At 44.8% G+C, this 12012-nt stretch overlaps 1 protein-coding gene across 1 annotated transcript in view; it reads left to right on the plus strand.

Moving 5' to 3' along the window:
* The window catches only part of MAN2A1 (mannosidase alpha class 2A member 1), a 1326430-nt gene that overhangs the window by 811901 nt on the left and 502517 nt on the right, over window positions 1-12012 (plus strand). Inside the window, exon 13 of the mRNA XM_086961008.1 lies at window positions 11254-11419. Coding sequence (XP_086817134.1) covers window positions 11254-11419 — 166 coding nt within the window. The remainder of the gene's footprint in view (window positions 1-11253; window positions 11420-12012) is intronic.

The raw sequence follows: 12012 nt of genomic DNA on the forward strand, positions 1-12012 counted from the left end.
GAGCTCCGTAGACGGTGAGCTCCGTAGACGGTGAGCTCCGTAGACTGTGGGCTCCGTAGACTGTGGGCTCCGTAGACTGTGGGCTCCGTAGACTGTGGGCTCCGTAGACTGTGGGCTCCGTAGACTGTGGGCTCCGTAGACTGTGGGCTCCGTAGACTGTGGGCTCCGTAGACTGTGGGCTCAGTAGACGGTGAGCACCGTAGACGGTGAGCTTCGTCAACATTCAGCTTCTTCGCCAGTTGGCTTCGTTGACGGATGACCCTGTCAACTGTTGGATTCGTCGACGGTTGAGCCCGTTGACAATTGGTTTCACGCACTGTTGACTTTTATGCACAGTGCTTTTGTAGACAATTTATTTCCTCGACAGCAGCTTTCCGCTACATCCACGTGATGGCTTTTTACTTACGCCATTATTCTTCTTGGGCAGCACATAGCCGTATGAAAATGTTTTTTCTTCAGATCAGAATTATGTATTTCTGACAGCGAGGCTGCCACGGCCTGTACCACGGCAAGATTACGTCTTCTCTTACAACTGGATTTCTATTGCATTCACCTCCGGTGAATATTGGAGTTTTTCCCCTCCTTATAAAGAGAGCGGCGAATCGCTTTCCCTTTTCCCCGCGTCCTGAGGGAAGAGGTCTGTTTTTCCCTATGATTTAAAAAAAACAAAAAACACAGAAATAAGTTAGTTAAGTTCCTATCATAGACTTTATTTAGCAAGAAGGTGTTAAACTCATGCAGAGGCCAAACTCTCTGCCGGCGTTTTTTTTCCACGCCTTGACAAGAAATGTAATGCTCCAGACTATTCACCTGCTTGTCTAGTCTCTCAGCCTAACCCTGACTCAGTCATTACTCAGGCGGCACAGCAATTATCTTGCAATCCAGTTGGGCAGGTATGCGGCCAGATCTGCTCTGATGTGTTGGTGCTGGTAGAATTTATTCCAGAATCCTCCAAGCCTCACGCTTTGAAGATCCTGCAGAAGAGAGAGAGAGAGACAGAGAGAAGTGCATCAGAAATAATACACTGTGCAGCAGACATTGCGTGTACAGGTTTTTCGACACCTCGCAATAGGGGCAGTCTGGCAAAGACAATTTTGCTTCAATGCTACATCTTTCGCAAGGAGGTTCAAACTTAAATACTTCACTTGCCTTTTCATAGAGGATCCCCCTCTGGCAAGCATGTTGATGAGGCACTGCAGACCATCTTAAAGGACACAGATACTGCCCGCACACTCGGGTCTCTCCAGTATAGAATCTCAGCCTTTTCGTGGTGCCGAGGACGTAGCTTCGTGTCCTATTTTCAAGGGAGTTCCATCCAGTATTAGCTCCTACAATCAGAACCAACAGCGTTACTCAAATCAATCGCAGTCACATAGGCAAAGTACCAACAGGTCCTACATAGAAAATCATCGTACAGCCGAGGCAACTCTTCTAAGAAACAATGGATTACCTTGGAGCCCATCTTTATTCCCTCCAAAAACGTTGGAGGTCTAATCTCTCACTTTTATTCCAATTGGTCAAACTGTGACAGAGGACCGTTGGGTTTTTTAAACGTCAGGTCCAAGGGCACACTCTAGAATTTGTCAAATTTCCCTCTTTCTACACTTCCAAAGGGACCTCCACCTCCTCATCTACGGGAGTCGTTTGACAAGTGTCTATATGGATACAAACAGGGACCGTCGGAGTGGTTCCGAATCTCCAACAGAGTTAGGGTTTACTCTCAGTTCCTCATCAACAAGCAAATCAGGAAAGTAGTGCCTGATTTTCGATCTTTGTGCAAACTTTACAGATGTTGTACCTCAAGAAAGTCCTAAAGTTCTTATGCCAGAACGACTTTATAACTACACTCAACCTCCAGGATGTCTATTTTCATGTGCCAATCCTTCCTAAGTTCAAAGTGGCTACGCTTTACAATAGGTACAAAACATTTTCAATTAAAGTCCTACCTTTTGGACTTAGTTCCGCTCCACGTGTCTTTACGTAGATCCTGGCACCAGTGGTAGCTTATCTACGTCTGCAAGGCATACAAATTTATCATTACTGAGACAATTGTATAAGGGCTCGCTCTTATTTATAAGCAGTCCAGCACACCCAGACTTGTCAGTCACTGTTTCAAAACCTGGTTTTCAATAAATCATGACAAGTCCCAACTAGTCCTAGCTCCGATATGAACATTTCTCGGAGCATCAATCAATACACTCCTAGTAAAGGTGTTTGACTCACAGGAACGACGGGCCTGCAGCTTCCATTTGGTGGTTCTTCTATGTACAAAAAGGTCCGGTCAGTAGATCCTCAGTCATTCCTGGCCACAGCCTCCACCTGCATCTTGTTGGTTCCCAACTACAGAGTACACATGAGAAAAATGCTAGAGGAGCTAGACAAGCAGTGTTTGCAAGTCTCCAGTTCATTCGAAGATCTCATTCAAATCACTCCTCGGATGCGAGAGGCCTTTTATTTGGTGGGTACAAGAAAGAAATTTGTAGAAGGGGAGTGCGTTCCTTCAAGAGGCTCCAAATTACACAATCTCCACAGACTCATCCCTTGAGGGTTGGGTAGCACATCTTCAAGGGCTGAAGGTCAGCGGGAAATGGAGCCCTCAAGAAAAGGCTTGGCACATCAATCTGCTAGAGCTAAGTGCCATCTTCTTAGCCCTCAAATCCTTTCATGCAATTCTTAAAGGGGCCACAGTATTGGTTCGCACCGACAATACTACAAGTATGCATTACTTAAACAAACAGGGAGGAACGAGGTCGGTTCTTCTATCTCAGGAAGCCCAAGAGACATGGGTTTGGGCGATATGACTCGGGGTCAATCTCTTGGCTGTTCATGTGCCGGGAGTTGCAAATGTGCTGGCGGACACCCTCAGCAGGTCAACGGTGTCCAACCACGAATGGGAACTGCAAAAGCCAACAGCGGATGGAATCTTCCAGCTGTGGGGTCATCCTGATCTGGACCTCTTTGCGACCAAGAAAAATAGCTAATGCCTGTTCTTTGCAAACTGGCATCCCCACAGGGACTCTCAGGGGAATGCGTTTTCGATCAACTGGTCTCAAATAAATGCTTACGCCTTTCCTCCGATACCGTTGGTTCCCAGAGTTCTCCGGAAGATGAAGAAAGAGCCATGCCGCTTGATTCTCACCTCCCCCAGTTGGCCTCGCCAGTACTGGTTCACCGAACTTCTTCTCCTTTCAGAGTGCGCTCCAATACAGTTTCGACCATACCGACTCTCCTCTCCATTCAGAATGGTCAAATTTGCCATCCGTATCCGGCTTCTCTAAAAATAACAACTTGGCGCATGAGCTCCTTGAATTCGCTCATCTGAATATCTCTGCGGGTTGTAAGGAGGTACTGGCTAATGCGCGAGCATCTGCTACAATATAGACATACAGACTTAAATGGAAAAGATTCTGCATTTGGTGTCAATCTGCTGGGGTTCACCCATTCCATGCAATGCTGGACCAGATATTACCTTTTTTCTTGCACTTAGCAAGATCAGGCTTATCTCATGCAACGTTGAAGGTCTTTTTGGCAGCTATTTCAAGGTACCGTCAGGATGGGTCCACCTCTCTTTATTCTTCAAGAATACAACAGTTCTTTAAGGGACTATTCAGAATGTTTCCTCCTGTACGTCGTCCGCCTCCATCATGGCATTTTAATGTATTATTAGCGCAGCTCATGCGCCACCCATTTGAGCCAATTCACAGGGTGTATTTCAAATTCCTAACATGGAATGTTTCTCTTTTGCTAGCGAAGAGTCAGTGATGTTCAAGCTTTCACCGTCCATTCACCTTTCTTACAATTCACGTCCAATTCTGTGGTGCTACGTACAAACCCAAAGTTTATATCTAAGGTCCCTTCGGGTTTTCACCTGAACGAACCAGTCATCTTAAAGATGTTTTTTCCTATTCCGCAATCGCCTGTGGAGAGGGCATTACATGCTCATGACATCAGAAGATGTTTTAAAATTCTATTTACAAAGGACCTCTGACATTCGCAAATCCGATCAACTATTTGTTGCCTATGGAAAGATACGGCAAGGACAAGCAGTGTCTAAACAAACCATAGCTAGATGGATTTCTGCAGTTATTGACATTTGCCATCTACAATCTGGAAGACCTTTACAGACAACTCCAAGAGTTCACTCTAAAAGAGCTGTTTCTTCCTCGACTGCTGTTTTCGCTGGAGTTCCTCGTCAGCAAATCTGCAGAGCAGCGACTTGGTCCAGCAGACAGACATACTTTCACCAAGCATTATTGTTTAGATGCTGCCAGCTAGGCTGATACGTCAGTGGGTCAAGCGGTTCTACGCAATCTTTTCAGATAAGATGAGCCTCTGTTTTCCCCTCCTCTGTACTACTTTCCAGACGCTTATTCCATGCCTATATTGGGTGCATTCTCATGTGATTGCAAGTTTTTTCATGCATATATGAATGTTGGCATTTTATTATGTAAATGTATATACTTGCTATGTACAAACTATGTTACAAATGGCGTCTTCCAAGCATTATTTCGGTACTGCTATCTACTCTGATTCAGGCATGTGAATCTATGAAAGACACCCTAATACTGGAGAAGAACAATAGTTACTTACCTGTAATCTGTGGTTCTCCAGTATTGGTGTCTTTCATAGATTCACATGCAACCCGCCCACCTCCCCTCAGAGGCTCTTGGCTAGGAAGTGTTTAGCTTCACTCCTATGCGAGAAAATCTGAGAGCCTGAGCCTCTGGGGAGAACATTCTGGTGGGTGCTGTCGCCTGATTGGCTTCAGTTTGGACTAAACGACTAGGATAGTCATGCGTGTGGAAGTTTTTACTCTTGTAGCTTGGGCTACTTTACGTCTTGGTTGGTTATTACCAAGTTTTTCCAACGATATTATTGCATATTATTGCTTTTTTATGTACCGTAGGACTCCCACTCCTACGACGGGGAATGATTCAGGCATGTGAATCTATGAAAGACACCAATACTGGAGAACCACAGATTACAGGTAAGTAACTATTGTTCGTTCAGTTAATTGTTTCATTTAGCCATTTAGTCCGCTCTACAACCACCTTGGATTGTTAGGTTTTCTTAATGCACTCCTAGGCTCAAAATGATCGATGGACCAATAGCTCCCTTCACTAGCTAGGCCTTATCTCTGAATAAGCCTTATTACCCCTGCTCTCATTAGCTTGGAATGTTAAATTATGCTCAGAAATCTCGCTCTCTCTCAGGATGGTCCCAAACGAGGCAAGGAAGAAACGGGAATAGCAAGTTCAGTCAGTAGGCATCGCTGTCCGTTGCACAGCTCGATTGGTGTGAGGTAATCAAAGTCTGTGTGTTACTCTCTAGGCCCGGATAGCTGCCACCAATGTGGGCCTGAGGACGATCTTCCCCACCCACCGTACTCGATTCCCTGCTTACTTCATTTGCAGTTCTGTCAGGCAATTCTTACACGGCCCGATCGGTTCTCACTGACGAACGAGGGCTCCGCTCCAGGCTGGTTCCGCTTGCCTTCCTGATTGCTGCTCTTCGACTCGCCGTCCTCCGTGGACACCTGTCAATGCTTCTGCGCTCCTTCCCCAGTCGATTTCTCACAGGCAAGTCTCCGCCCAGGCCCGGCCTTCACCAGCGTCTCTCCTCCCCTTCCGACGTCATCGTGCTCTCGCCGGGCAAAGGTCAATTAGCTTCCTCCGGCTCCCAGCTGCGTAGGATGGCTCCCGCTTCACTTTCACAGCAGAGGGCCCTTGTCCAAGACACTCGCCTGCAGGAGGGGATGACAGCTGGCAGCGAGGGCACTTCACTTCTTTCACGGTGAGTTAAGTCTTCTGTCTGAAGGGTTTAATTTCTGCTTTTCTCTCCCAGCGCCCCTGCACTAAACTGGACTCTGGGCCGGTAAATTAAAGTCTCACCGCCCTACTGTGTAGAGTGCTTCACTCTGTGATAAGATAACGTCTGATATTACCACAGTTCGTGGACGCCTCCTCTTCCTAACTCCCAGTCGGGCTACCCACAGCTTATGAGAGGCAGCACAGGGACAACTGACCAGGAGCACCCCACAGGTTGGAGGAGCTAACTGGAAAACCTGGTGGTAGGGTTTAGTCAATAGGCAGGGGGTTACGTCAGTAGAAAAGAGCAGCCGGCCCAAGCTACGATCTCACCCCAATCGATGCGCCTTCCTCCCCAGACTACTGCCTCACTCCTTACCAGACTCTACTCAAGCCCCTTGGTCACTCTAAAAGGCCGCCCTGGTTCTGGCCCTTTTATATACTGGCCCTTGCTACTGGAATCAGCTGGAAGGTTCTAGAGCCTTCCCAGTGTAGTCCTATGGCTCAGGTCCCTGAGGTAAAAATATGTGCCAGTTACAAGCCACCATTTTGTGTGTCACGGTATTGACCATGTTAAGAGAGCACCTAGGCCTCAAAAAGTAAAAGGGACAAGAAGGCCTCAGAACTCTAGGGACAACACCAAAAAAATTGTAGTGGACGCAAGAAAAAAAAAGTAAAAGAAAAATTAGGAGGCGCAATGGAGAAAAAGAAGGAAAAATAGGAGGGACTACCCAAAGGGCTGACAGGTCTAACAGGTGCTATCAGTCACTGCTGCACCTCTATCTGCTATCTCCCTTTGTCCTCGTATCTGAGCTAGGTGGTGGTGGTATTAGTGTGATTAGAGCCCAAGTGCACTTCTCACTTCTTCATGGGCTAGTGCCCAGTCTCTGAGGCAGTCTTCAGTTTTTTTAACATCCACTGGTGGATCATTCTTCAGGGCAGCAGCCAGCTTCTTCCTCAGCTTGCTTGCCTCCTCCTCCCCCAGCTTGCTTGCCCCCTCCTCCCCCTCTTCTGAGAGACAACACAACATCAGACACTCTGTTGGTGTGCTTCACAACTGCTGCTGAGCTGCCTGCCTGGCTGGTGCGGAGTTGAAATCCGGACTTGTTGGAGTTATTTCAGGCCCAGTATAGGCTGGCCTGTGAAGTCCACAGAGTCTGGTCCTTCAAGGTACAATGTGGGCATGCACCTGGTGATACTTTCAGGACGATGTGGGAATGCACAAGCCGATTTTTTGGTGACGATGCAGTCACGCACCCGCCCAAACAGTGGTGATACACTGGTGATGATGCAGCCATGTACAAGCCGTGGTTGGGAGGCTCAGTCCCTCTTTCAGCAGGTAGACTTCTGGGTACTTCATGACAGTTATGAAGCTCTTCCAGCAAGAGATGATCTGGCATTTGGGATGTCCCCTCACCACAGACAGCTGTCTGTCAGGCAGACATCAGGTCTGGTTGCACAGCTGTACTCTGCAGAGCCCTGCTTTCCTTGGCAGTGGAACCACAAGTAGATTAGTTTCTTCTGTCTGATACTTTTATATAGTCATATCAGACAGGAGATGTGTATCCACTATCTACATCTTCAGGACCAATTTGGGGTGGTCATACTTTAAAGTGCCATTTCCAGGCTGCTCTCCACACAGAGCCGTTTTGTAGGTTGGTGCTTCTCACAGGATAGTTTCCAGCCTGGAGCACCCACAAGAGAAGCCCAAATAGGTGTGAGGTTGCTATACCCAGCTTTCATTAGCCAACTGAAAGTGCAATCCAGGAAATGAAAATGGCTCTACCTCACCTAAAGTTACTCATCATTTTCACAATAGTCTGCAGACCCACACCTTACTGCTATGATGTTACAAATAGCAGTGTTCAGGAAGCTAATCAACATCTCCTTGCCAAAAGAAAGTGCTAATCGAATGTCTAATGTCTAAAGGAGCTGTGTCGTCTCTCCCCTCACTTTAGTGTCAAGGTCTCCTCCCTCCAGTTTCAGGAATGTCAGCTATATACTTCCACTGTCAGGGAAAATAACCTCACCTACATTTTGTAACTCCATTACTCTGGCTCACTCACACAAACCATGCAAGTACCTCACATTCTACACACACCAACACGCACAACATCCACTTGGAATGTTAATGCTAGGAGTTGAGTAAACACAAGAAGCGAGATTTTACACGAGTTGGCCAGTAAACCTCCACTCTAGTGGCACAGATAAAGGGGCATGCTCACCAATGTGTATTCACAAAATTCAGTCCACTGCCCTCACCACTCTATATAATAAACACAAGTGAGTGACAGTAGTCTGCTGTCTGTAAGTAAGGGCAAGCTTGGTGAGCCCCTGAAGCTCACAGGACAAGTCCAAGATCTTACTCATGTCAAGGGACAGGCATTGGTCTATGTGCGCACACTAGCATATTAAGACCGCTGGGTCAAAATCAAAAAGCACAATACTAGATACTTGCAGTCAACCACTCCTGGGTGGGGAATATGACTGTGCACTATGAAGGAAACATTCTTGTCCCAACAGCTTGGTAATTTTGGATCTCCCCTCTTAATACAAACATGTACATGTCTGTACAAGAAGATAAACATGTGTATCTAGTAGTAAACACCCTCTCAATGCTACAGTGCATTACAAGTGTATTCCAAATGTTCCATTGTTTTTGTTTCAAAATATTCTTATTCGAATTTAAAAAAATCAAGGATGTTTGAAGTGCCAGAGAGGATTGACATTCATAGGTTCTACCTGTAGAAAAAGAATGGTTCTTCATTGTAGACTCTGCATTGATAGTCATACATGTCCATAGTTGTGTAAAACAAACCTACCTGGGAAGCAACCAAGCGTTGAACAGAGGGTGGCAGCCCATGGTACAGTACAGATAGGTAGATGCAAATAGTAGTTCTAAGGGAAGGATGGTCATGCTCCTTGAAGAGATGTGCTCCGAATACCAGCAAGGATTCAGCAGTTCTGATGTTGATTTTATTTTAGGTGCATAGACTGAGAAAATCGTGTTTCTGTTTTTTCTTTCTTGCACCTGTCTAGTCAGGCAATGCTATGGTGATCGTTGGCGTATTGTCTATTTGATAAGGTTATTCTGTTGGCCAGGTGTAACATACAATTGCTAATAGTCCTATAGGTGATACAGCTGATCCTAAAGATAATACCTAACGGAGGTGGAGCCTTGGTAGTTATTTCATTGTTGGGTTGATGAGGTCAAACTTCTTCAAACCCCGTTTGAGACAAGCTGCAGCTTGTAGGTTGTCTTTCACAGGTGCCACAGTGGTGCATGAGAGGCTATATGGCTGAGCATTGCATTCATCCAGATCGGAGGGAGCAAGTGCTTGAGCTGTTCATCTAAAATCATAATCTGTAAGAAGGGAATTCACTTGCTTCTGGCCGGAGAGCCTGTACCATGATTAGGTTTTCCTGTCAGACCTGGTTCTTAGATATCAGAAAAACCACCCATCGTCCTCATTCATCGCAGACACTTTGTTTTACTTTTAGGGTTTTCTGACCATTCCCAGATGTTTACCCGTGCTCAAGTACACATATGTGCAGAAGGTATGGCTGAATGGATATTGTTTTATTTTTACATCCCATTCAAAGATGGCTGTCGTAGATGCCCATGTGTTGACAGTGGCCATGTTTGAATGGGATTTATTAAAAATAAAATGCATTCAAAAATGGCCGCTGCAGATGCATGCACATCCATAGTGGCCATCTTTGAGCAGTAGTTGTTAAAACATAGCCAAATGCTTTTGGCGATGTCCGTTGTGGATCAGTGTGCTACAGCAGCAGACATCTTTGAGTGCATCTTGTTACAATTTACAAACCTGTTTCAAGATACTGCAGCGGATGTGCGTGCATTTCAAGCTGCTATCTAACACAAGACAAGTATTGGCAAAGCCAGGAGGTTTCATGGGAGAGACCTATTGGCTTTGCTAATTGTTGTTTTTCTTTCAGGTATGAAGGGCTCACTCCCTTTCACCAAGGATTTGTAGCCCTAAACCAAAGCCTAACGTAGCATGTAAGAATGAAATTAAATGAAAAAAGAAATGTATTAAGCGCACTTACACCAACGGCTTCTTGGCGCTTTGGATGGCAGAGGAAAAACTGCTAGATGATAACCTAAGCAGAAGAAAGAAACAGCTAAACGAAGGCTTGAGAAAATAACCACGTTTTCAGAGCCTTTCTAAAATTGAGATAAGAGGGGATGAGACGGAGGCCTGGGGGTAAAGAGTTCCCAAAAAGGGGAGCTTGGGAAGAAAAGCTCACTCCACCAAATCTTTTCCTTTTAAACGGACATGTCGATAACAGGTTGGAGCTCGAAGAACGAAGGGCTCGAGATGGAATGTATCGATCAAGTCGGAAGGAGATGAATGCCGGGTCTTGCTGAGCGAGGGATTGATGAGTGAGGCAGCCCAACTTGAAGAGGCAGCGCTGGATCACAGGGAGCCAGTGCAGTCGCTTCAGGAGGTTGCCTCGCTGAGCTTGTTCTGGGCTGGCGAAAAAACAGTCTGGCCGCTTGGTTCTCGATCAGCTGGAGAAGGCGGGATTGATAGAGGGGAATCCCCGCATAAAGCGCATTTCCGTAATCAATACGGGACATGACCAGCCCAAGCATGGTCTGAACCAGCACCTCATGGGTGAGGAACCTGCTGATCTTCCTAATGCGGCGAAGATGGAAAAAGCAAGAAGAATGCGAAATCTCACTTTGTTTCATATTGGTGTTAACTTGTAAACCAGAGTCCTTTCAATATTTAGTGTAGCCTCTTCGGCCATAAAAAGTATTTTAAAGCTTTATTTAATCCTTTTCATTCTAAACTTATGACTGTGGTGTAGTTCACTTTAGGAACATGGTTAATCTAAGAACATGTAGAGTACAGAAAAGAAGAACTTCTCAGAAGTAAAGCCAATGGAACATCAGATCCCATGCCTTCTGAGAAAGTACTATTCATCCTTTAAGACAGGAGATTTTCCATCTGCAACAGTACATATTGCACATTTTAAACGTGTTTCTTTTGCAAAACCTATTTAATGTGGGTTCTGTCTCATACAAACCATAATGCTATGTTTTACAGGCGAGCACTGCAGATTTTGTGTTTACCCTTATTTAGAATTATCCTTTGTTAGCATTGTTTCTTTTTGCTCTAGGCTTGAAAGCTTGCACAATAATGGTATGGTCTTTACGTATTTCCTAATTTGATGTAGAAGATAACTGACATATTTTTACTTGGATAAATGTTTAGTTTACTTTGTAATGCAGTGTGCCATTTGTATATACATTTATTTCACCACCTACGGTTTATACTTATCTTATAAGTGTTTTGTTCTCACTTTTTATTGACAGATTTACCATTTGGATTTATTTTGCCATGTTACAGAAACGTATATTGTGAAATCTTAAAATTGTAATCTCAACGGTGATTTGTTATTATATTTTCTGCAGGTACCTTGTAATTTATAATCCTACCGAGCAGGAACGTTTTTCTGTTGTTTCAGTTTATGTAAATACTCCCAAAGTTATAGTCTTAACTACTGCTGGAAAACCTGTAAGAGCCCAGTTGAGTGCAGTGTGGGATGGAGCTACAACTGCCTCACAAGAGAAATTTCAGGTTAGTGAGTGCTTTTTTCAATTAAGTTTTGTATTTGGTTACTAGTGTGTACTTTTTAATGGAGAATTATAGTTTATGTTCATGTTGCATTTAAGACATTTCCCATAGACTCACAGTGATGTCGTGCACAGCTACCAGTCATTTGTTTTCTTTAATGTTTAAATGAGGAAAAAAGAACCCATCCCTGACCAATAATGGAATGCCTACAATGGGAAGTATCAGAAATGAGGGGAAAACTAAAAAAGCAAATTGGTAATGGAAGTTCTTCTAAGAACATATCATAGTAAAGGTCTTATGTTTTTAACCCCTCTGTGGAAAGCACAGCTTAATCTGCACCTCTATATTCATGTAGAAACATTGACTTGCAATGAACGAAAGGCAAGAAAATTATTGTCCTGCGCATATAAAATTGTCTGTTTTTGCTGGCGTAGTGCTTGAGAGATGATCAAACTCCTGTGTTAATGTGGGGGCAATTGAGTTATTTGTGTAATCTGCATTTAATAAACCATGGGAATTGTTTAGGTTGACCTGTGATTCATGCACCAGTAGGCAAATGGAGTCGCTTGTAATCTCCATAGCAAGCATACTGAACT

Source organism: Lissotriton vulgaris, chromosome 3_1 (assembly GCF_964263255.1).
Source record: "Lissotriton vulgaris chromosome 3_1, aLisVul1.2, whole genome shotgun sequence".
In the NCBI taxonomy this organism is placed as follows: domain Eukaryota; kingdom Metazoa; phylum Chordata; class Amphibia; order Caudata; family Salamandridae; genus Lissotriton; species Lissotriton vulgaris.